This window comes from Medicago sativa, chromosome 4, assembly GCF_051527215.1.
Source record: "Medicago sativa cultivar Bolivia chromosome 4, Bolivia_mono, whole genome shotgun sequence".
Taxonomy (NCBI): domain Eukaryota; kingdom Viridiplantae; phylum Streptophyta; class Magnoliopsida; order Fabales; family Fabaceae; genus Medicago; species Medicago sativa.
The window spans coordinates 85,662,113-85,688,777 of record NC_140752.1 but is presented as its reverse complement, the minus strand read 5'-3'; the positions used below and the strand labels follow the sequence as shown (position 1 = coordinate 85,688,777).

General features: G+C 36.6%; 1 protein-coding gene and 1 long non-coding RNA gene across 11 annotated transcripts; one reads left to right on the top strand and one right to left on the bottom strand.

Annotated features, from left to right (window-relative positions):
- Positions 1 to 377: 377 nt before the first annotated feature.
- On the bottom strand, positions 378 to 2,786 carry LOC146933070 (uncharacterized). The gene has a single exon (XM_085707807.1). It carries the CDS (start codon positions 2,784 to 2,786, stop codon positions 378 to 380), a length of 2,409 nt encoding a protein of 802 aa, XP_085563933.1.
- Positions 2,787 to 19,183: 16,397 nt separating this feature from the next.
- Positions 19,184 to 26,429, top strand: LOC146933069 (uncharacterized). 10 transcript variants are annotated; one of them, XR_015007324.1, is made up of 14 exons: positions 19,184 to 19,540; positions 19,862 to 20,066; positions 20,228 to 20,258; positions 20,341 to 20,428; positions 20,511 to 20,656; positions 20,835 to 20,873; positions 21,015 to 21,137; positions 21,582 to 21,662; positions 21,882 to 22,030; positions 22,178 to 22,348; positions 25,136 to 25,202; positions 25,297 to 25,354; positions 25,429 to 25,569; positions 25,998 to 26,429. It is a non-coding gene; the product is annotated as an uncharacterized LOC146933069 (long non-coding RNA). The 10 variants fall into 10 exon arrangements; XR_015007322.1 differs by having other exon boundaries at positions 20,789 to 20,873; XR_015007326.1 differs by lacking the exon at positions 20,835 to 20,873 and having other exon boundaries at positions 21,882 to 21,953.
- The last annotated feature ends 236 nt before the right edge of the window (positions 26,430 to 26,665 follow it).

The following is a 26,665-nucleotide window of genomic DNA, read 5'->3' as shown; positions in this document are numbered from 1 at the left end:
TTTCCTTCCATATAGGGACCCCAAAATAGAGGGTTTATATTAAATTTGTATTGAGCTTTTCACTTCAATGATAAAACAACCTTATTTAAATCACATGTAATCTTGTAATATAAATTTTGTTGTTGATACATTCGTATGACCAGAAACTTAAGTAAAACATAATTGCTTTATCCCAAAATTACAGAACATAAGAAGGGATGAAGGATACACATATAGTTCAATAGATAACGAGCAGTGATATTTATACAATCATTTGTGACAATTTTTATGACAACTTTCTTTAATTAGTCTACTATATAAAAACAAAAAAGCAATTGGTTGAATAGTTTATTTAGTCAACATGAAACTCTTAATAAAATGTCAACATTATCTATTATCTAGGACAAACCGTCGTAAATAAGGCCGTAAGAAATCAATATATCATCAAAAAATACTAAAACAAACCGTTGTAAATAAGGCCGTAAGAAATCATTCATCGCCGATTGAAAGGTACTAGGAGCGTTGGATAAGCCGAATGGCATAACCAAGAACTCATAATGACCATCAAAAGTGCGGAATGCCGTTTTGTGAGTATCTTCTGGTACCACTCGAATTTGATGATAGCCCGACCGAAGGTCGATCTTTGAAAACAAAGATGAAGAACCGAGTTCATCGAATAATTCATCAATGGTAGGTATAAGGAAGCGATCACGGATGGTTACGACATTAAGGGCTCGGTAGTCTACACAAAAACGCCAAGAGCCATCTTTTTTGCGGACAAGTAACACTGGCGAAGAGTAGGGGCTGGTGCTGGGTACAATAATGCCATCATGTAGCATGTCTTGTATGATGGTGGTCATGGCCTCCTTTAGTGAATGAGGGTACCGATAAGGTTTAACGTTAACGGGTGGTGTGTTGGGAAGGAGAGGGATGTGGTGATCATGAGGACATTTTGGTGGTAAGCCATGTGGTTCAGTAAAGACAGTTGGGTAAGAATTTAAAAGGTTTTGGATTTCTGGAGAGGTTTTGGTGGAATTGTGTGTTGTGGTGGTTTGTAGGTCGGCTGGATTTTGATTGTGGAGATTGGGGTGCTGTTGATAGGTCAAGATGTGGAGGGATGCTACTGAGTGTGATGTCAGGAGATGGCACAATTGAGTAAAGGTGGATTGTGAGGGTGAATGTTTAGGATTTCCTGTAAGGGTGATTTCAGTGTTATTGTGGTGGAATGATATCTTTGGGATGGAGAAATCTGCTTGTAAGGGTCCCAACGTTTGCAACCATTTCATTCCAAGGACGATGCTAGCTCCTTCAATTGGGAAAAGGTAGAATGGAATGTGGAAAAGGTGGTTTTGTATTGTTATTGGGACATCCGGACAAAACCCTGTGCAATGAAGGTGAGAACCATTTCCAACCATTACGGAGAAGTTTGAGGCAGGTTTTGATGGTATGCATAAGTGAGTAGCAATGCGGGTTTGGAGAATGTTGTGATCACTACCGGTGTCTACCAAAACGGACACAGCAAGTCCATCTAGTAGGCCTTGGAATCTGAGGGTTTGAGGGGAGAACTTCCCCGTGAGAGCTTGGGGGCTCAGCTGGAAAATGACTTCCTCATTGTCGGTTGGAGGCTCGGTCTCAAATGGTTCCTCCACAGTTTCGGTGTCACCTTCGTCGTGCATGAGGAGAAGGAAGCGTCCCGTTGAACATTTATGATCGGGAACAAACTTTTCATCGCAGTTGTAACATAAGCCTTGAGCACGTCGGTCATCTCTTTGTGCTGGGGTGATACGACGGATGGGTATGCGAGTTGGTGTGGGCGAAGTTGTGGAGTTGGTGGATGATGTAGGTCGAGTGGAATTGGAAGTGGAATTGGGAGTGGAAATAGTAGTGGGCTGTTTGTAGGTAGATGGTGATGGTGTAAAGGGCTTAGGGTATTTGGGCTTAGTATCTTTGACTTTGGCCTCAATGAGTTTAGCTAGGCCAATTGCTTGGGTTATGGTAAAGGGACGTTGAATGGCAATTTCGTTGCATATTTCAGAAGATAAACCATATATGAAACAATTTAACAAAGCTTCAGAGGGCAGTCCCAAAACACGGTTACCTAACTTCTCAAATTGTGCTTGGTATTCAGAGACGATGCCAGTTTGTTTAAGTTTAAACAGCTGTGCTTGGTGGTTCTCGTACGTTGAGGGTCCAAAACGCAGCTCCAAAGCGCGGGAAAAAGTCGGCCAATCTGTCAGCTGATTGTTGTGATACATCCATTTATACCAAGCCAAGGCTTCTCCTTTCATATAAAACGATACAAAAGCGAGGAGGTTGTCATTTGGTATGTTGTAAAATTGAAAAAATTGCTCTGCCTGAAAGATCCATTCAAGTGGGTCAGTACCATCAAATCCACTGAGTTCAATTTTCGGAGTCCGGTAGGTTGGTTGTGGCGCTGTGAATGGCGGATTTGGGAAGGGGTGGGTTTGAAAAAACGGTGAAAACATTTGGGGTTGTGGTTGATACGGTGGAATTTGCGAATACCCATGAGGTGGGGTTTGATAATACTGGCCTGTGATTGAGTGTGGCGGTGTTGGGGGGTAACCGGTAGGGTTAATTGTTGGTTGGCTTTGTCGTGAGTGGAAGAGGTTAATTGGGAGAGATACAGGTATGGTTGTGAGGTTGGGGTTGTTGGTGGTGGTTGAATCTTGATTTGGAGTGGGTAATGGTGTTGTGGTTGTGTTGGGGGATGATTGATTGTTGTTAGTGGTGAGAGCGGCGAATCTTTCATGCAACATATTGGTGATGGCAGTGAATATGGAATCCATGATTGCATCTTGGTTGTCTAGGCGAGTGTTGAAGGTGTGGGTAGTGACTCCGATAGCAGCTTGAATGTTTTGAAGGTGTGGGCGTCATCTAAGTCTTTAGGGGTAGGTATGGTTGGTTTGGGAGGCATTGGGATGTGTGATGAAAGCACCAATGATGCTCAATTCTGAAGCTATCTATCAAATTGAATAATGAAGGTGAGAAAAACACAAGAAGGGGGGTTGAATTGTGTTTTGAAAAATTCTTCAATTCTCCTAAAAACTGAACGCACTGATCAGAAGCTAAGTGAGACAACTTCTGAAGTGATAATCAGAATCTAAATGCAGCGGAATAAAACAGAGAGAGAGAGAGAAGAAGAACGATACAAAGCAATTATACTGGTTCCTTCCAAAATCCGGTAGTAGTCCAGTCCCCCTTGCACTTCCAAGGAGATTTCACTAAGAGTAATATCTGATTACAATTGCTCAAGCACACAAGCAAGAGACTTCCTTTGCTCAAGCACACAAGCTAGAGACTTCCTTTGCTCAAGAACACAATCAAGAGACTTCCTGATCAAGCACAACTGCAAGAGACTTCCTAACTAAACAAAATTACACAGAAAATTGTTTAAGGTTGAACACTTGATATACAATCAGAGGTGCTCACAATACAAATCAGATACAGACTCAATGAACTTAAGAATTTCTAAGATATGACTTTGAGACACAGAAATTCTAAGTGAATGCAGAACAATTTCAGCAGAGGTTTGGCACTTATAAAAATGTTGTGAGTCTTTCGTTCAGCGTTCTTGCATTGCCAAAACTCTAAGTCTTCACTCCTTTATATAGAGGTGTGAAAGAGACGTTGTGAAATTGCCAGCACACCAAAGAGTCGTTGTTTGAAGCTTGATCTTTCACCAATGATCTTTTGCCTGATTTGGTTGTTGTCCTATGAAGAACCAATTTGAAATCCATTCCTTATCCAAAGGAACATCTATGCAGGCGAAGCCGTATTCTGGAGCTGTTTTCTTGTCTTGTAGCGTGGACACAAAACAGAGTAGTGGAGAAGGTGGTTGTACGGTTCGTACAATAGTACAATGTCAACGCTTTCGTCCAAATTGCAAGCACATACCTTCAAACACCTTTGAAATGACCGTTGCAATGTTCCACTAATTTTCTGCTGTGTTTTTGAATCCAATAGACAGCTTTTGCAGTGTTGATTCTTCAATCTTTGAATCTTTTGCAAATTCAGTTGATCTTTAGCTTCTGGTGAAATGACTTCTGATGAGGCAGCTTCTGATGATGCAGCTTCTGCAGCTTCTGCTGGTGCAGCTTCTTCAGCTTCTGATGATGTAGCTTCTGATGATCCAGCTTCTGATAATGTGGCTTCTGGACTTCTTGTCTTCAGGAGCACTATTCTTCAGGAGCACTATTTCTTCAGGAGCGCTTTTACTATCTTCAGGAGCAGCTTGACTTCAGGAGCGCTTTCCACTTTCAGGAGCGTATTGCCTTCATAATCGTCTAAGCTTCATTTTCTTTTGCTCTTTATTTGCTCATTCAGAACCAATTAATGATGTAACTTTTTAACTGTGGTCCTGTACACTTGAACAAATATTAGCTAGTCCAATTTACAATTTTTAATACCTTGTTATCAACAAAACTTTCTAAGGTTCATTGTTAAACACATTTTGTTCCAACAATCTCCCCCTTTTTGATGATGACAAACAATAGTATTTAAAATTGGTCAATTGTTGTTAATCTAATTAACGAGTTGACTTTGGGGTTTCTGAGGTTTGTAAGCTCAGAGTCTGAGGTTTGTAAGCTCTAACTCCCCCTGAGTCTGATAGTTTTTAAGGTGAGGTTTGTAAGCTCCCCCTAAGTTCTATCCAGGTTAATTAAATTCATTTTTCGCACAATAATATCAGAGCTTAAAAAAATTGAAAGAATTGACTTATAGATAAGAAGAATGGTTCAATTAATTTTTATTTGAAATTTGATACTCCCCCTTTTTGATACACCGTTTTAAGGTTAAAAACAAAAAAAAGGATAGAAATTTTCAAAATTTTCAAATATTAATTAATGGGGGCTCAGAGCCTTTAAATACTATCACATATACTCCCCCTTTTGTCATTAGCAAAAAGACATAAACAAAAAGAAGAGATGAGAAAAACATAAGTTTAAAGGTTCAGAGCATAATTCAAATAAATTTAAAGCATTTTGACCATCTTCAAAAATTAAATAAACAGGTCATAGCAAGCATTATTATCAAAGGAAATAACAACACACATGATATAAACAGTTAATGATATTCAGAAGCAAGAAGAATTCAGAAGCTTATAATATCAGAAGCGAAAAGAACTAAATCAGAAGCAGAGATGATCAAAGAATATTAAAAGCCTAAAGAGACACAAAAAAAAATCTAAAAGTGTGCAACTATGGGTTTGGCTTATTTCTCTAAAATCTTCTTCAGAAGCTCTTGAACATCAGCATACTTCTTGTCCATATCTTTTCTGTAGTTGTCTTCTCTGATCTTGGCTTCTTGCATATCAGCTTCCAATTTTGATATCTTCAGCTTCTGCTCTAGTAGCTCTGTTTCAAGCCTTTCATTTTCTTCTTTGAGCACCTTGTTCTCCTGAGCTAGAGCCAGGTTAGGTGCATCAATCTTTTCCAGGATCTCAGAAGGAATAATCAGATGCAGCTCCTTAGGCAGGAATTCATCAGGTTCTCCGCCTCTGATACTTAGTGGATTCTTCACCCAAGTACCAAGAACTTCAACATCTCCAGTATTCTCTTCTATTCCATTCAACCAATCTTCCAGCTTCTGCTTGGCTTGCTCTTGAGCCTCAATGCAGGAATCATGCAAAGCTGAAATCAGGTTGACGACCCTTTCTTTTATCCTCTTCCATTGCTTCTGATAGCTTATTATATGACCCAAGTCATTTCTGCCTGCTATCAGTCTGAGAACTTCAGAAGCAATATCTTCCCACACATCTTGTAGTACTTGAGAATCCAGGAAAATGGCGGGAGGTGAAGGTTGTTTAGAGGGTTTTGGAGGGGCTAAGTGTACAATGGGTAGGTTTGATGATGATTGGTCATTTGTAGTTAAGGATTGGCTAGTTGATGGTTGGTCAGAAGTGGGGTCAACTACCATATCAGAGGCATGATCATCTTGATCATCCTCAGAGTCTGTGTCCATATCACATACACCAGTATGATGGGTGATCTTGATAACATGTACTGGTGAAGGAGTTATGGAAGCAGGGGTTGGCTCAAGAACAATGTGTTCAGGAGCAGCAGTTTCAGATACAGGTGCAGGAATGGGTTTAGTAACTGGTTGTTCAGGAACAATATGTTCAAGAACGGTCTTTTGAGGAGTGACTTGTTCAAGAACAGATGGTTCAGGAACAGTTGGGGGTGATGAAGTTGTAGGGGGTGAAAAGGCTTTTTCTGGTGAAGGTTTTTGTTGTGGGGGGTCTTCTGAAACAACTTTATCAGAAGCAGCTGCTTCTGGGGTTGTCTCAGAGGCTTTCTCTGAGGTTGACTCAACATTTACTGGTGCAATCATGTTGAGGGGTTGAATGTTAAGAGGTTGAGGGTGATGGCGGAGGATAGTATCAATGACTCTGTCTCTCTGCTCAGCCATTTTTTCTATCTTCTGATTGATTATATGACCAACTGGCTTAAAAGTGCTTGACTGAGAGGACTTTTTGTTGGTCTTGGTTGATGTTGAATGGCTTTTTACTGGCTTACGAAACAGAAGACTTATAGGTTTATCATCATCAGAATCAGAAGATGATGATGAGGATTTTGAAGAGGGTGAAGGAGAGTCACTGGATATCTCATGAACTATTGGTTCTGAGTGCGTGAAGATATTACCTGTTGTAGAGGGTTCTGAACAATCAGCTGACTTTAATTGATCATCTTCAGCAGTGTCAGGAATTTTAAGAAGTTGTGATGCTTCTGTTATTACCCTCTCTTGAAGTTCAGACGCAATCTCCATAGCTTTTCCAATAGCTTCTGACACATTAGTAGCAGCTTCAGCCTTCTTGGTAATAAGAGGAAAATCCTTGGTCCTCCTTACTGCTTGCTTCCTTTTCTTCTTTGGTATTGCAGGTTGATCAAGAGCAATACCAATACTCAGGACCACGCTAGAGTTGATGTCTTCAGCCACTTCTTCAATTGATGGCATTGCAGAACCACCAATGTTAAGCTTATCATAAGTGACTTTAGACTTCTTTGCAGATTTTTCAACCTCTAGGTATTGCTCTGCAGTCATCTTCCTTTTTGACTTTCTGCCTCTGGCTCATGGCAGAGCACCACCATACATTTCCTCTGGTACATCTTCCAATCTGATTCTCTCATTGGTTGCCTCAAAGTGTTCCTTGATATAATACATCTGCACTTCAAGAGGATCCTTCTTGCAGATGGGTGGAAAGTCCTTCTTAAGGTCAGACTTAGCAAGTGATTCACTCAAATCAGTTTGAAGCTTGGTGACAACAGTGATCAACTTCATATTCTTGAGGGTTTGTGCATTTATGAACTTTCCAGTTTTAGTATCAAGCAACTCATCTGTGAAGGCTTCATCACTGCTTAGCTTGTCCAAGATTCCTCCTTGATAGAATATTTCTGACAAGAGTCTTCCATAAGGTACCCATGTTCTATTCTGCAGCTGACTCTGTTTCAGACACTCTATCAAGTACTTGAACATATATTTTGGCACGTTCACTTTCTCCTTCTTAATGAAGTGCTGGAGAAAGACCTTCTGAGCAAAATTGGGTTTCTCACTTCCACCACATGGAAGTAAGTCCTCATTCTGAATCTTCAGAAGCAGCTTCTTATCCATGCTCAGATCAGCATACTTTCCTGCTTGCATGGAGTTGTACAGAGCCAAGTTTACTTTCTCTTTCCAGAAGCGTTCTTCAGCTGTACTTGAGAGATCAATTCCAGAGTATTTTCCAGAGGCTTCTCTATGGAGTACAGGTTCTATCTGCCATTCTGCAATTCTCACTGGAATACCACAAATACTTGACCTGATTTCAACACCTGTAAATGACTCTAGTCCCATTACTTCTCTGGTCTTCCCTTCCAGTTCGGGATAAATCAACACCATTTGACTTTCTTCAGTTATAGACGCAGCTTTGTCATAAACCTTAGCTCTCACCCAGAAGTGTCTAACCAATGCTTCGTATGTTGGTCCATTCAACATCTTGAAGTAATGCATAAGTTCCTGCTTTTCATAGTAGCTTCTGATCCAACACTCATGGAAGGCGAGTGATTCAAAATCCACCGGATTTTCTATTTGAACCTGTAGTTCCCATTCTTCCAGTTTCATACTTCTTCCTCTGTAGTCATATTCAGGAACCATTCGTGCAGAAGAGTCTGAAACTTCCTGTTGCGAGCTTGATGATGCCATTTGATGATGATTGAAGAAGATTTAGAGAATTTAGGGTTCTAAGGTTTTTGCGCTTACTTCGCAAGAGGTTTGAGAGCAAATGTGTTTGTTGTGAGTGAGTAGTGTGTGAATTGAAAAGGTGTTTAAGAGTAAAAACGTTTGCAATTCAAAAGAGACAAACAAACATAACATTAATGACAAATTGGGGGCGCGTGAAAAGTACTTTCAAAGCTATTAAATCATCATTGCCCTTTTAGTTATACACCAACACATACAGGCCACGTCAGAAGTTCACAGAGTAACTACCAAGTTAGTGGGCCAGAAGTTACTTTTAAAAAGTAACTCCCAACGTTTCCACTAATTCAACTATTCAGAAGCAATAAATCCAGCTTCTGGACTTCAGATGCTGACGTCATCATTATCAGAAGCGAGTTTTCCTCAGAACCTCAATAAAGAGCTTCTGATGGACTACTGCTTCTGAACTAACTTCAAAACCTAAAATCCTATTCAGGAGCAAGCAAGCATTTAATCAGATACAAAGTGCATGTTCAAATTTTTCTTTATAAAATCAAATCTTTCAACAGTTAAAGACTTAGTAAATATATCAGCCCATTGATTTTCAGTATCAATGAATTGTATATCTAAAATTCCTTTTTGAACATAATCTCTGATAAAATGGTGTTTGATTTCAATGTGCTTGGCTCTTGAATGCAAAATTGGATTTTTAGACAAACAAATAGCAGCAGTATTATCACAATAAATGGGAATACTGTTAGCAATTATCTGATAGTCTTCCAACTGATGTTTCATTCAAAGTAGTTGTGTACAACAACTTGCAGCTGAAATGTATTCTGTTTCTGCTGTAGATATAGCAATAGTTGTTTGTCTTTTGCTAGCCCAGGATATAAGATTATCACCCAGAAATTGACAATTGCCACTGGTTGACTTTCTTTCAATCCTATCACCAGCATAATCAGCATCACAGAATCCAATTAGCTTATAATCTAAGGATTTCTTATAAAGGAGTCCAAGATTAGTTGTTCCTTTCAAATACCTGAAGATTCTCTTGACAGCAGTCATATGAGATTCTCTAGGATCTGATTGGAATCTTGCACACAAGCATACACTGAATAAAATATCTGGCCTAGATGCAGTGAGGTATAACAAAGAACCAATCATACCTCTATACATCTTCTGATCTACTTTAGCTCCTTCATCTTCTTTGCTTAAGGTGCACGTAGGGTGCATTGGAGTGTTCATCACTTTACAATCTTCAAGCTTGAACTTCTTCAGAAGCTCCTTTGTATACTTAGACTGATGAACATAGACTCCATCTTTGCATTGATTAATTTGAATGCCCAGGAAGAACTTCAGCTCTCCCATCATGCTCATTTCAAATTCATCCTGCATTAACTCAAAAAATTCCTTGCAAAGAGATGCATTAGTAGAACCAAATATTATATCATCAACATATATTTGCACAACAAGAATATCTTTCCCAAGGGTCCTTCTGAAGAGTGTTGTATCAACCTGTCCTCTTTTAAAATCATTCTTGATTAAGAAATTACTTAGTCTATCATACCAAGCTCTGGGAGCTTGTTTCAAGCCATATAGTGATTTCTTCAGTTTAAAAACATGGTCAGGATATTTAATATCCTCAAATCCAGGAGGTTGCTTGACATACACTTCTTCTTCTATGACACCATTTAGAAATGCACTCTTGACATCCATTTGATATAATATTATGCCATGATTAACTGCATAGGAAAGAAGTAACCTGATTGCTTCCAATCTTGCAACTGGAGCAAATGTTTCAGTGTAATCAATGCCTTCTTGTTGACTATACCCTTGTGCAACAAGCCTGGCTTTGTTTCTTGTTACTTCACCTTGCTCATTCAGCTTGTTTCTGAATACCCATTTTGTTCCAATAATGTTCTTGTGCTGAGGTTTGGGTACCAGATCCCACACATCATTTCTTTGAAATTGATTCAACTCTTCTTGCATAGATAGGATCCATCCATCATCTAAAAGTGCTTCATCAACTGTTGTAGGTTCAATCATTGAGATTAGTCCAATCATTGACTCTACTTGTCTGAAATGTGATCTTGTTCTTCCTGGACTATCTTTGTTTCCAATGATTAGCTCCTCAGGATGTGAAGACTTGTCTTTGAATGTGTTTCTGGGAGGATCTTCTTGATGTGAGCCATCTTGTGCTTCATCAGAAGCAGCTTCATCTTGCGCTTCTGATGTGGGTTCAGCTTCTGGACTATCATCAGATTCAGCTATCTGATCAGGTTCTGGAGTAACTTCAGGAACCTGTATCTCTGCAAAACTTTCATCTTGCTTTGAAGTTTTATCTTCAAGCTCCTTGTCATCAAATTTAACGTGCATAGATTCTTCAACACAGAGTGTTTCTGAATTATACACTCTGTATGCCTTTGACCTTCCAGAGTAACCTAAAAAGATTCCTCTTTGGGCCTTGGCATCAAATTTCTTTAGGTAGAGCTTGTTGTTCAGAATGTAACATGTACATCCAAATTGATGAAAGTAAGAGATATTGGGTTTTCTTCCTTTAAAGAGTTCATATGTTGTTTTCTCCAAAATAGGTCTAATATAAATCCTGTTTTGAACATAACATGCTGTATTCACTGCTTCTGCCCAAAAATGTTTAGCCAAATTGTTTTCATGGATCATGGTTCTGGCCATTTCTTGTAAAGTTCTATTCTTTCTCTCTACAACCCCATTTTGTTGTGGAGTTCTAGGAGAAGAGAATTCATGGATGATTCCATGTTTTTCACAAAAAGCTTCAAATGGCTCATTTTCAAAGTCTCCACCCTGATCACTTCTGATTTTCAAAATTTTTGACTCTTTTTCAGTTTGAATTTGTGTGCAGAAGTTACTGAATACCTCATATGCATAATCCTTACTTTTCAGGAATTTCACCCAAGTCCATCTGCTGTAATCATCAACAATGACTAATCCATATTTACTTCCATATAAGGATGCAGTACTCACTGGTCCAAATAAATCAATATGGAGTAATTCTAAAGGTCTTGAGGTTGAAACAATGTCTTTGGTTTTAAAAGATGATTTCACAATTTTCCCTCTCTGACATGCACCACAGAGTGCATCTGAATGATAGTCAATGTCTGGTAGCCCTTTCACAAGTTGTAACTTACTAAGCTTAGAGATTAACCTCCAGTTAGCATGTCCCAACCTTCTGTGCCACATCCATTTCTTATCATTCACTGATAGTAGGCAAATCACCTTCTGATCAGCCAGTTCAGAAAAATTGATTTTATAGACATTGTCAACTCTCTTTCCTTTGAACACAATGGATTTGTCTTCCTTGTTGATTACTGTACAGTTGGGTTTTTCAAAAAGCACATCATAACCATTATCACAAAATTGACTAATGCTCAAAAGGTTATGTTCAAGACCATCTACCAACCATACATTATTAATTGAGGTAGAGGAATTACCAATAGTTCCTGTACCTATGATCTTGCCCGACTGGTTGCCTCCAAACTTCACATTTCCTCCCTCTTTCATTGTTAGGCTGAGGAACATGGACTTGTCTCCTGTCATGTGTCTTGAGCAACCGCTGTCTAAGTACCATGATCTTTGCTTTGGCACTGCTCTTAGACATACCTGCATCATTGACATTTTTAGATTTAGGTACCCATTGTCCTATGGGTCCTGGAAGGTTAGTACTTAAGGCTTTACTCTTCACTTCTTGTACCTTGTGCTGTGATTTGGGTTGCTTCTGATTAACCATCACCTTAGGTTTTGGTACTTCAGAAGCAGTAGCTGTCTTCTTCTGAAACTTAGATTTCAGAGCCTCAGATTTTGGTTTCACCAGACTCTGAGGAATAGGTTCTGATCTTTTCAGGATCCTAACCTTCGAAGTCTTGGAATCAGATTTGATCATAGCCTTTGACTTAGAGTTCTTTGGCTTTGAAGTAATCTTAGCCTTAGAACTAGAAGCTTCAGGTTCTGATTGAACAACAGTTTCCAACTCAGCCCCTTCTGGTACAAAGAAGGTTTTCAGACCTTCCTTGATGCATTCACAACAAGATTTTAGATTGGTTTTCTCAAGTTTCACTTCTGGAAAACCAATTCCTCTGCCATTGTTCTTGTAAATGCTATAAATCATAGAAGCTACTCTGCTTCTGTCAATGCCAGATATAATAAAATCTTCAAGAGCAATTTCATGGTTACTTAAAGATTTTTCATTACACTTTTCTTGTAGCTTCTGACATAAGAACCTGAGCTGATCTTCATATGTTTTACAGATGAAGTCAAAGCCCCTAAGTCCTTGTTCAGAAGCTTTCAGATCCAATAGAGTTGATTTTTGCTGTTGTACCAAATCAGCATATTTTTCTTTTAAATCCTTCAACTCATTGGTTCTTACTTCAAAATGTGTAAGAAGTTCTTTAAGTGACTCAACAAGTTCATCTCTAGGAATTTTGGAATATACCTCGTTTTCATCTTCTGAGCCTGAATCTGATCCAGCTTCTGAAGTTGCTGTTGCTACCAACCCAACAGCTACCTTTGCATCTTCATCAGCTTCCTCTTTATCAGATCCAGATTCACTACCCAAATCATCCCAGGTTGCCATTAAACTCTGCTTAATCTGCTTCTTGAATTTGCTTGGTTTGAATGTAGACTTCTTTGACTTGTCCTTTGACTTTTCTCTTTGAAGATCAGGGCATTCAGCAATGAAGTGTCCAGGCTTCTTACAGTTGAAGCATCCCTTCTGATCTTCTTTCCTTGAGCTTCTGGAGTTACCCCTTCTGGCGAGAAACTTTATGTTCTTCTTGGCCAGATACTGAAGTCTGTTTGAGAGCATGGCCATTTCAGCAGCATCTGGTTCAGAATCTGAACTTGACTGTTCTTCCTCTTCAGATTCAACCACTTTGAGAGATTTTGATGACTTGCCTTTGGATGGAAGAGCTATTGATTTACTCTTCTTAGTAGACTCATGTTCATTAAGACTTAACTCATGAATTTTGAGAGAACTAACAAGATCTTCGACACTTAAAGTGTTTAAATCTTTAGCTTCCTCAATGGCAGTCACCTTTGGTCTCCATCTGGCAGGTAAGCTTCTGAGTATCTTGCTTACATGATCAGAAGCAACATAGCTCTTGTTTAGAATCTGTAGCCCAGAAACTAAGGTTTGAAACCTTGAGTACATCTCCTCAATAGTTTCATCATCCTTCATCTTGAATAACTCATACTGATGTACAAGCAGGAGAGCCTTTGCTTCCTTGACCTTCTTGCTCCCTTCATAGTTTGAATAGAGAGAAGCAAACATAGCTTTAGCAGTGGATTTGTCACTCATCTTCATGTATTCTGCTTTGGGTATGGCAGTGACAAGGGCTCCTCTGATAATATGATGCTTCTTGTAGAGTTTCCTCAGTTCTGGAGTATGTTTCTTTCTATCCACAGCAGCTCCTTCTTCATCAAGGACTAAATCACCAACACCATCTTCCAGAATATCCCATAATTCTTCATCTAGGCTCATGATGTAACTGTAAAAGTTGGTCTTCCACCAAGAGAATTCTTCAGCATCTCCATTGAATTTTGGAATCTTTCCAACACTGGATTTCTTACTATCACTATAATCATGTGAGACATTTTTATAGCTAGTATCACCAGAACCAGTAGGAGGAGGAGTAGACATGTTTTTCTCAGATCTTTGACTGTTGCACGCTTAAGTGTTTCACAACAGACCCAGACTCTAGATACCAATTGAAGGTGAGAAAAACACAAGAAGGTGGGGTTGAATTGTGTTTTAAAAAATTCTTCAATTCTCCTAAAAACTGAACACACTGATCAGAAGCTAAGTGAGACAGCTTCTGAAGTGATAATCAGAATCTAAATGCAGCGGAATAAAACAGAGAGAGAGAAGAAGAACGACACAAAGCAATTATACTGGTTCCTTCCACAATCCGGAAGTAGTCCAGTCCCCCTTGCACTTCCAAGGAGATTTCACTAAGAGTAATATCTTATTACAATTGCTCAAGCACACAAGCAAGAGACTTCCTTTGCTCAAGCACACAAGCTAGAGACTTCCTTTGCTCAAGAACACAATCAAGAGACTTCCTGCTCAAGCACAACTGCAAGAGACTTCCTAACTAAACAAAATTACACATAAAATTGTTTAAGGTTGAACACTTGATATACAATCAGAGGTGCTCACAATACAAATCAGATACAGACTCAATGAACTTAAGAATTTCTAAGATATGACTTTGAGACACAGAAATTCTAAGTGAATGCAGAACAATTTCAGCAGAGGTTTGGCACTTGTAAAAATGTTGTGAGTCTTTCGTTCAGCGTTCTTGCATTGCCAAAACTCTAAGTCTTCACTCCTTTATATAGAGGTGTGAAAGAGACGTTGTGAAATTGCCAGCACACCAAAGAGTCATTGTTTGAAGCTTGATCTTTCACCAATGATCTTTTGCCTGATTTGGTTGTTGTCCTATGAAGAACCAATTTGAAATCCATTCCTTATCCAAAGGAACATCTATGCAGGCGAAGCCGTATTCTGGAGCTGTTTTCTTGTCTTGTAGCGTGGACACAAAACAGAGTAGTGGAGAAGGTGGTTGTACAGTTCGTACAATAGTACAATGTCAACGCTTTCGTCCAAATTGCAAGCACATGCCTTCAAACACCTTTGAAATGACCGTTGCAATGTTCCACTAATTTTCCGCTGTGTTTTCGAATCCAATAGACAGCTTTTGCAATGTTGATTCTTCAATCTTTGAATCTTTTGCAAATTCAGTTGATCTTTAGCTTCTGGTGAAATGACTTCTGATGAGGCAGCTTCTGCAGCTTCTGATGGTGCAGCTTCTTCAGCTTCTGATGATGTAGCTTCTGATGATCCAGCTTCTGATAATGTGGCTTCTGGACTTCTTGTCTTCAGGAGCACTATTCTTCAGGAGCACTATTTCTTCAGGAGCGCTTTTACTATCTTCAGGAGCAGCTTGACTTCAGGAGCGCTTTCCACTTTCAGGAGCGTATTGCCTTCAGAATCGTCTAAGCTTCATTTTCTTTTGCTCTTTATTTGCTCATTCAGAACCAATTAATGATGTAACTTTTTAACTGTGGTCCTGTACACTTGAACAAATATTAGCTAGTCCAATTTACAATTTTTAATACCTTGTTATCAACAAAACTTTCTAAGGTTCATTGTTAAACACATTTTGTTCCAACAAATAATACTAAAAGAAAGAAGAAAACGGCGAAAAAGAAAGAATAAAATAAGAAGCTGTCTGATTCATTCATACCAACTTGTTGGGAGATACAATGTTTAAATACTTAGGGTTACCCTACAATTGGGCTTACTGAATTACAGCATATGGGCCTTAGCCACTCTCTCTTTGCTAAATAAACCAAAAGAAAAACATAAAGTAATTCTAGCTTAATCAAAAATGGAAGTCCTTCAACCAATATGGTTTATGGGTCTGTCTCTTTGGGCCGGGTGGCTCCAATTTGCTATCATGATCATAGAGCACTTTGAACTATACACTTATAGTAAATTTTTAACAGTCAATACTCATTCAATACCCCATTTTAAGTCAAACATGTGTGATCATTTGGAAAGTCGAACTTCACCTTTCCCGTTCATTCGTCAACATAGTATGTTTTTTATTTATGTATACCTATGATATCTTTTTAGACTGTCGACGTGTGTGTTAAACTTTTGTCCTTAACAATCATAAATTAATTTTTTCCTTTCAAAAAAAATCATAAATTAATTTTTAAGTTTTTTATAAGAAATTTTGTAATTCGTTTGAGAGAAATTCTTGTGTGAACCAGGACCAAGAAATGAGGTTTGGTCACACATAGAGTTTTTTTTTCTTTCTTTACTGTTTCCATTTTCTCTCTCTTCTCTCTTCTCTCTTCTCTCGTTGATTGTGACCAAGAAATGAGGTTTGGTCCTGGTTCACACAAGAGTTTCTCTTCGTTTGAAATCAACACGTGTATGTCATTTTCCATTCTCTTTCAACCATATGTCGCTTTCAAGAGTAAGACAATTAGAAACGCATGTCAAAACAAACGCTAGGCATCAAAGTTGAATGATCCATTTTTTTTTTTTTTATGTATCCATTATACACATGCACTGCCAAAGATATATACTCTTTTTATAACGGAAAATGATTTTCTGTCAAAGCTAGGGTGGCTATTTTGGACTGTGGTTTCTTTTCTATCAAAATCCAAGGATGTTGTTTGTCGTTTAATTTTCGTATACATTGGTTTTTTCTGATTTCAAGTCGGCAGCTTCAACTTTATAACTTTTGTACACTTCATTATATATATATACTCCCTCTTGTCCTTATTATAAGGAACATTTGATTTTTTAAGTTCATTGATTAATTGATGTATCTTGTTATAAATATACTCCCTCCATCCCTATATCTAACCATCCATTTGACTTTATTTTTGTCCCTAAATCTAAACTCATTTTCAAATTACTAGATGCATTTATTATTTTTTCTTAAACATAACTGTAATTAATACTACTAACTTGTTTTGAAATTTAAAAAGTCAAATTTAATACATATACAAATAAAGGACAATATGGTAATATTAACACACAAAACAGACATAATAATTACATTGTCAGCTTTTCTTAAGAAATGTGAAAAAAGCAAAGGGAGGTTACATTAAGGGACAGAGGGAGTAGATTACATACATTAATTACACAATAAATCTAAAAAGTCAACTGTTTCTTATAATAAGTATCGGAGGGAGTATTTTTTTATAAGTTTAGTAATATTGAATTTTAAAGAATTTGTATTAGTTTTTAAAATAAATGGCTTATTCAATCACCCGGTCCCTTAACTTAATTGATTGTCTCAATTTGGTCTCCTAACTATAATTTGTACCAATTTGGTCCCCTATGTTTTGCTTCGTTACTAGTTTTAGTCCTTTCTGGTAGTTACTCTCAAAAAAAATGTTAACTTATGTACCAATTTGGTCCCTTATGTTTTCTTCCGTTACTAGTTTTAGTCCTTTCTATTCACGTTTTTTTTTTGAGAGAAACTAACAGAAAGGACTAAAACTAGTAACATAGCAAAACATAGAGGACCAAATTGGTACAAATTATAGTTAGGGGACCAAATTGAGACAATCAATTAAGTTAAGGGACCGGGTGATTGAATAAGCCAAAATAAATTATGTTTTATAATATTTTTTGCTTACTTATTAGTCAGAAAAAAATATGTAAAATAATTAAAGATTGTAGTGAGAAATAATTGATGTAATAAAAAATTAAACATTATAAAAAAAAAAGGAAGAAGACAACTTTCTAAACATAGTCCTATATTACTTAGAGGCAACGTGGTGCTTATCACACAAATTTACTTGGAGACAACTTTCTACTATCTCTCATGGTTGGAAAATAATTGATTTTCCCGAAAACTTGACAAAGAAGGCATGTTTCCATGGATTTATGAGTTCATTCTCAATCTGTCTCCTTCCACCAAATCGATCTTGAAAAGATTTTCTACTACGGATCCACATACAAACATTTTGGGAGAGTCTTTTGCATTCCTAGCAATTTCTCTTTGAAAGAGATCTTTTTCACGGCGGTGTTTTTGCCATTGTCACCATCATCATATGGCTTTGGGCGTGGTTTTCCATGGATATTCACGTCATCAGAACAAGAGCTCATTTTGTACACTGCAAACTCAATCATGAAAACGAAACGCAACTCATAGAAGGGCACACACAAACTTTTCCGACCATAGTAACACAAAATACAAAGGCAAATTGGGAACCAAAGAAAATTGAAAACAACCCACAAAGATTAGTAACAAAACGTAAATCACGAGCCAATAGAGAGTTTGAATCACGAATCATAGAAGCAAAACGATGAAACAAAGTGTAGTAGAGTAACAAACGCAAAACATAATGTGAAACTCGAATTGCAAGAGCACAACCCAATTGTGAGATTCGAATCGCGACAATGGTGGATAGCATGGCGATGCTGAGGTCTTCTTCCTCGAAACCTTAAGAGACGACACTTTTGAATTTCGCTCAATCATTTTGTTTTTAGATGATCCACAACTATTCCCAATCTCAAACTACACTATATAATTAAGACTTCATCCAACAAAAATCATATGTGTGTGTGTATTAACCTCTGGTTCACAAGGGAAAAAAGTCTTTGCTAATTCAAAGTTCGAACGAAAGATAAGTAAGGAATTTTGAATTGTAGTAATAATTACACTCTTTATAATTTTGTTTACACTTCAAAATAAATGACTTGCTAGCCGAAATAGGCAAATATTCCGATTTAGGATTTAGGGTAATGTGGGTTCTTCTTAATTGATTGAAGGTTAGATGACTTGATAATCAATCAAATGTGAGTTAGTCAGTCTTGCTAGGTCTACAAAGGTCATGGGATGTAAGAATCACTCAAAACTTAATAGAACTTGACAATTTGTCATTTTATTCGTGTTCCATGTTTGTAGCGCGCCACTAGTTGAAGTAGCTATGAGCATGGATGTTCCATGCTTGTAGCACCACTAACCGAAGTAGTTATGAGCACGAAGTCACATTATGAGGAGGTTGCATGTGAGGAGTTGCACGGAGTCAAATTGAAGACACCACATGTCCTCAACAGCCGGATAATTCACACACTACCCAAATTTGATTATTTAATTAAATAAAAAAAGATTAAAAGGGATACATAATTTAAATAAAAAAGATTAAATTTTAACATATTTTATATATAAAAAAGGGATACATAATTTTTGACAAATTTTTTTATCTTCCAATTATACCATTCATTTAAACTATTCTAATTATAATTTTATCTTTTCTATAATTTAAGTCTTTTGTATAATAAAATAAACATACAATTAATACAATAAAAAACGGTGTGGTTCTAAATAAAGTAGTTTACATAATAGTAAAATTGAAAGAAGAGAAAAGTGACACCATATATTTATATCCACTTTGTAAATTTTGTAGATAGGATAGGATATAAATATATTCTTTTAAGGATAATATATATCTAAACCAAATAGGAAAATCCATGGCTGTGCTTTTTACAATTTTGCCCTTAGAGGGGTATTTTTGTAAATTAGTAAATAAACATCTCCCCACTATATATAAGAAGCTGTAAGAAAAAAAGAAAAAAACAAAAGAAAAGGGAGAGAGAAACGGGAACGGAGGAAGAAGGGGGGACGGGAGGAAGAACGGGAGAGGAGAGGGACGAAGGGAGAAATCACCGCCGATTAACGGGTCGCCGCCGATTAACGGGTCACCAATTCATCAAACTATTAGCTTGCATGTTTAGGGAAGAGTGATCGGCGAAGAACTCAACGGCGGTGGGATTGGATTGAAGGTGATCGGCGAAAATGAGAAGGTGAGATTATATACTTACCTAATTCATGCATGTTTCTTTTCTGTGATATTCTGTGATATTCTTTTTAGTTTCTTTGTTTTTAATCGATGGTGAGGTTTAAACGGGTCCTCATATGTTTTGTTATTGTTGATGTTGTTGTTAGTGCCTTGGTGGTGGTGATAGTGAGTAGATGGTGTTAGATTGATTTGAATTTGGTTTTAAAACCCTAGGTTACTTTGATTATTAGTGAGCATTGGTTTTTGAGTTTATGATTGTAGATTTGGTGTGAAATTGAGGTGTATTTGATCTATTTGTTGTTGTTGTTGTTGTTTGTGGCAGTAGTGGATATATGCTGTTTGGATTTGATTATTGATGTCGTTGGAACCGATACCGTTGAATCGAAAAAGTTCGTCATTGAGAGAGAGGAAGCAGGGGAGTTCAGAGTCTTTAGGATCAGTAGGAAGATGGAGAGGTTCACCGTCACCTTCTCATCATAATCGACGGCCGCATGAGTTTAATCGGTCTGCTGATTTTCGGAGACTGGCAGGTAGTTATTTTGAATATGTGTTTTATGGTTTTGGTTGTAATTTATGATTGAGTTTTTGAATTTCTTTGATTTTGGAACTAATTAGTATATTATATGATTTACTATTTTAGGCATTGTTTTAGTTTTTGACGAAATTTGAAATTTGTATTTGATTTTTGTAGGTGGATTTAACACAGCTCATGTTGCTGCTAGGTAAATCTTTGAACATATTTTCAATTTTTTTGTGTAATTAATTTTTTTTATGGTTGAGTTGATTCCAAATTTTGAATATCAGAGCCTATGATCGACCTGCGATTAAATTCAGGGGAGTTGGTGCTGACATAAATTTCAATTTGAATGATTATGATGATGATCTTTAACAGGTTAGAGAATTTTCAAGTATACTTGATGAATGTGAAACTAGATGGATTATATCATGTAATTTTTCGATGTTTTGTTACTTAGACGAAGAATTTATCGAAAGAGGAGTTTGTGCAAACACTTCGTCTACAAAGCAATGTTTTCTCAAGAGGGAGTTCGAAGTACAGAGGAGTAACACTGCACAAATGTGGCCGTTGGGAAGCTCGAATGGGTCAATTCCTTGGTAAAAAGTGAGAACCTATTTTTAATTTAACTGAAGTTATTTAGAAGTAACTTACCAACAAAATTGTGCACGGTTTAGTTTATATTGGCTTTGTATAGTTTTGCTTGATATTGAAACATCATGTATCTAGCTAATGTAGTGTAACATTTTAAATTGTGGCCGCGCCATGGTCTGTGATATAACAGAGAATTGCTGCATTACATGATGCAATCTACAAGATGATGGTTTGTTCTTGCATCCTTTCTATTCATTTTCTTTCCTGGAGGATGATGGTTACCCTGTTCCAGCTCTGATACATTAACTTTTTCTTGATACAATAACTTTGTTCAATTTATTTAAATGGTTTGGTGGCTCTCTCTTTGCAGGCCAAAACATCAGGAAGTTGTTTAAGGATGGCTTCATTATCAGGAAGCCAACTAAGATTCACTCCCTCTCCCGTGCTAGGCGCATGAAGGAGGCCAAGAGGAAGGGACTTCATGCAGGATATGGTATTTAACTATTTTAAACCTTGATAGTTTTAATGAATTGAAGGATATAGATTATGGCAAATCTCTGTTAGTTTGTAAGATAGTGCTTGTCTGCTTGTGAAGTCATCGTCATTTAGACATTATAGAATAGAATTCATTCTATTTTGTTTGCAAGATTAGTTAATTAGTTGTGCTGAGTATTCTAGGATATGAAAGTTATATACATTCTGAAACCTATTCACCAACAGTAGAATTTTATGGCATTTATTTGAACCAAAATTTTAGAGCAACTTATTATTAACCCTATTTGAAGTGTATGGAGTGCAAGTTCAAAAACAAATAAACCAATCAGATACTTTATTTGGATGAGAGCAAGTTAGAATCATATGATTTCTTAATTTTGTTTTTGAACTGCATGTAGTGTGCAACTTTTGAATATGAAATGTTGTTATTTCTTATTTACAGATGTGTCGTGGTCGAGGACAGTGCTATAGGTCTAGCAGCCGCTAAAGCAGCTGGGATGAAGTGTATAGTAACAAAGAGCCGGTATATTTCTATTTACTGAATGGAAAGCAGCTTTATGTTTTTTTTATAGGCAGACAATAGTAAGTTATGTTAGTTTCCCGGATCAAATCCGAGATCTCTGACTTTAAACTCCTTCAATGTCCCTTAGCTCACCAACCGAGCTGCCTTCGTAGTGTGGGACTTCTAAACATGTAGTGACTTTTCATTTGACTTTTTCTTAATCTCAAATGCATTATGCAGGTATACGGCAGATGAAGATTTCTTAAATGCAGACGCTGTATTTGACTTCATTGGTGATCCTCCTGAGGAGAGGTTTGATCTGGCATTTTGTGGTAGCCTTCTTTAGAAGCAATATGTCAGCTAGCAAACTGTGAAGTGATGAGGATTTTGTATGATTATTCAAGTCTCCTTCACTATTTCTATCAGTGCTAAATTCCTCCACCAAAATTTAAGCATAGTCCTTCTTTGATGTTGAACATGAACTGAGGGTGATTGAGGTAATGAAGGGACTAATGGTTTTGTTGGTGCTGTTGCAGGAGCTGGTGTGGCAGGGGCAGGTTTTGCCGGAGCTTTAGGTGCTGCAGCAGGTGAATGAGCTAAAGTAGTGGTAAAAAAGATATGACCGAAGAGTACTAAAAGTATGAAGAAGAGAATTTGCTTCATCTTACTAGATAGTTTATCTGTTTTTGGAAAGGAACCAATGATAGGTAAGATTTTATTGCTATGAGTGTTTGATGTATAGTGTAGACACTTTGAGATTATTACTTAATAGTACTTAATTGGTGACCTTTTCTGAGGAATGAGGGACAAGTGATTGCTTTTTATTGAGGATGCTAATTGATGCAATGTTTAGTTTAGGAAGAAAGAAAAGGGGAAGTTACCAGCTTTTTCATCATATCATATGTCTGATTAATAAGTTGTGAGAGTGGAGATTTGACAGTGATGTATGCATGAACTTTAAATTTTGCTTTCAACAGACCTTAGAGTTATACAATCAATTATTTGATGCGTATGATATGAAAATGTGGTTAGAAAAAGAGCTATTGATCTGTCTAAGGTATAAGAAAAGGAAATAACCAAATTCTTTGTTTCATGTTGTAGAAGGTTTTTTCAAGAATTTATGATTTTCAATGTTTTTAATTTCTGGGATGAACAGATTCTATTTACAAGTGTTTGTTAGATACCTCAAAGGAGTTTTCTTTGTGTAAGTCCTGAATATGATTTTCTTCGTTTTTTGGTTTGTGAGAAATGAGTATTTTCTCGGGTGTAGACTGTATTATGGAAGTAGCTGTCTTAACAATTTTCTGGTGTATTTACTTGAAGAAGAATGTAGGTGTTTTGATATGTCTTTCTAGGATAAGCTTGTGTCCTTGGATTCTCTTCGAAGCTTTGCTTTTATCAATTGTCAAGAGACATTACTGTGTTCATTTGGTTTCCTTCGCTTTCTCTGCAAAAATGGTTTAAATGGTATTTTAAGCTTCCAAAAACAAGTGTAGAAGTGAAAATGCGTCGTGTTCATGAAATGCAGAATTTTCATTTTTGTGGATAATATGCTATATGGGACCCTAATAAATTTCCAATTTTAAACTATACAAAAATAAATGTTTATATGTTTAAGCATTAAATTTTCCTGCATTGCTTCCAAAGCTCACGGTGTCTTCCAATTAGTTAATGGTAAATCTTTGAGCTATTTAGTACCGACACTTCCGATTGAAGAGTGTCGGACACGACACGTCAACACCACACATGTTGATGTGGCTACATTAAATCATATCATTTTTTCAAATTATTAGTGGTGTCGATGTGTCAGTGTCGTTTTTGGTTTTTGTGTCTATGTTTGTGTCAGTGTTTCATAGTCTTCGAGATATTATTTTTGTCAGATGTTGACAATACCAGCTTCCAAATAGTAAGATGTTCATTTACTACGTAAAATCTGTTTCTGTTGTGGATCTAAGATTTATATGAAGCACCAGTTGAGTAGAAGCTGCATGACAGTGAATAGGTAAATACTTGCTTCAATCAGAAAGTCAGAACCTAGAAATTGTTTTGCATTCATTTGTGAAAACATTATGTATTATTCTAGCCATCATATTTTAAAATTTCTATTGTTACAGATAAGAGATGAGTGAGACTTAATTTAAATTATTATTTTAAAATTGATTCCAGAAATTTTCATTGGAAATTAAATGTGCATTTGTTATTAAGAGTCTATGTGATTATTATGAGATGAAACATAACCTTTAAATAAGATTAGAAGTTGTGATCTGCAGCGGCGATTGCAGCCACAATATTGATGCGGCAGCAGCCACAACCATATTCTAGCCCAATTGAAAGTTCCATCAGCTTTGTTTTCTTCATTTTTCTGCAATTGCTGGAACTGTTACCCGTGATACTTTTAGAATTTATTTAATAGTGAATGGTTTAGAAACTATAAAGTGGAAGTTCCACTATGCATATTCCATTTGCAAGTACGTAATTGCAACATATTAAAGTGGCTTTAATGCTTTTAGAATTCAAATTTGTACTGGACTCAAAGTGGAAGTTCCACTATGCATGTTCAACTTTCAAGTAGTTATTTGCAGCATATTCAAGCGACTTTAATGGATTTGTGTTGTTTACTGTTAGTTTACAATTTACCACATCTTATCTTTCTCTCATAGAAATTTGATACATGGTTGATTATTAATGACTGAGTAGTTTATAGTTTATTGCCGGACCTTCTTTTTTTTTTTTATCAAATCTTATTTTTGTTATATCACATTCTATTTTTCTATCGTAGGTAAATATTTTGCTGCATGATTCCTTATTTATATTTCAAGCTAACATTGATATTGAGAAATATAGAGTTTGTCTTAAATCACATTGATATTGTGAGATATAGAGTTTGCCTTAAATCACAAGCTAGGCAAATATGGTTTTTCTTCTTCCATCATTTTCATTCTTAGCAGCAGAAACTTTGGCATTCTTCGTGTGCTATGCATCACTTCCTTCGGTATCAATGTTGATTAGTTCTGAAATTTTCCCGTTGGAATTTATATTTGAAGAGACATAGTCAATGAAATCCAACCTAATTGTTTTTTTCTACATTTTCACAGTTTGAGAACTATTAGTGATAGAATTTTTCCTCATTATCCTGGAGACCAAATGAGTTAATTGAGCTTACAATTCCAAATAATTATTATTAGTGTGCTTATTTTTGTCATTGTTGTCATGGAATATATCTCATATTTTAACATTTCTTTTATTGAATATCAACTTTGGGAGAACAAAATAACTATTGGTTTGTGGACAATAAATATACTCATAGAACTTTATCCAGAAATTTATCCAGAAATTGTGCCTTTGGATTCTCATAGAACAAAAGATAATGTAACTGTGAGTCTGTGATGGTGTGCTTTCGGTCTTTGAAGTAAGTGAACGCGAATTTTGTTGTGATGTGTTATGGTTGTTGGTGTTAATTTGATTGAGATTTGGTGTATTTTTTTGTGTGACAGTTTGAAGGAAATTCGTCGTGGCGAGAAGAGCCAGAGTAAGAGATATCGTCCACTTCTCTTCAGAAAGGTGTAGTTAATGTGCCTGCATTGAGAAACCTGATTTTAGGTAGTTATAAATGAAGCTAAATTTTTACGCTCCTCAAATTTTAAATGTTTTACAGGAGGATTTGGAAAATTGAGGCAGCTTGTCTGAATAGAATAAAATCTGGTGACATCGAGGTACAGATTTCAATAGTCCTTCTCAATGTATGACCTGTTCGTTTCAGTAGACTTACACATGATCTATTTTTCAGGTTTCTGCTCTAGAGGATGTAATAAAGGAAATGAATGTGAGAGTCATGTTACTAAAATGGATTTCAAGGGAATAGATTCATTCAACCAATATAGCAATTCAACACACTAAAATGTAGTGCGAAATGGATACCTAAGGCCATGTATACTTCCTTTAGAGCAAATTACTTTCATTTTTAAATTTCAGAGGATCTTAATAAAATGTGGTTTAATACATTAACATTATTGCCTATAATTGATTTTGAAGCAAATTTTTTGATGATTTATGTTCCTAGATCAGTATTCTGGTTTCTTCTCTTTGTTTTTTGCAAGCTGAGATTGAGGGAATAATACCAGACAATCAAGATTTCTAAAACATGTTCCATTAGTGCAGTATTAGGACTTAACTAACTTATTGTTTAATTAGACAATTCCTAATTTGCAGTGATAAACTTTTTGTGCTTCTTATAAATGTGTCGTTAACTAGAACCATCAATTTTTTTCTTTGTTCAGGACTATTGAGTCGGGTTGAATAACGTAATTTTATATCATTGTATTTACATCTTTTTGTTTGCTTTGTTTGGATTGATAGGAATGATGCGTTGTGGAACACCGCATTGCTCGAGTAAGGAGTGGCGACGGGTAAGGAGAATGCAGTTGCAGCATTGCTCGAGTTATGCCGGAGTGGAGGTTCAGCTGCAATTGAAAGGATGGTTAAGGCACCAACTATTGCCGGATTACTTCAAACCCTACTATTTACCGGGACAAAGCGATCTAGACATATTCGCGGATGAAAAAATGCAAAGTACAATTGGAATTACACATATAGTTTTAAAAATGAGTGCAGGGCAACATATCAAAAAAATGTTAATTGGTCTATGTATCACGACTTTAGAATCTATGATGAGTGTTAAACTAACAAACTATGCATTCAATTATGTTTAACCATGTACTCTTGCATATTGATGAGATAATACTCCTTATAATCAACTAACTACATCTAATATTGCACTCTTTAGATATTAATCTAAGACTATTGAAGTTTTAAAAATGCAAAGTACACAATTTGGACTGTTATTTAAGGTAAACAAAAAATGATGTTGGCTGCAGGGACATATAGAAAAACCTTGGTCATCATACATCTTTGTTGTAACTAATAGTTAACAACTTAATATCTAATGGATTATATGAGATATCATATACTTGGTTTGTAACAGTATTTATTAGCGGATACTTGAACTATAACGTTTGCTTGAACCA

Excerpts from the sequence above, each read along its gene's own strand:
- LOC146933070 (XM_085707807.1), bottom strand. The coding sequence starts at position 2,786 with ATGGATTCCATATTCACTGCCATCACCAATATGTTGCATGAAAGATTC.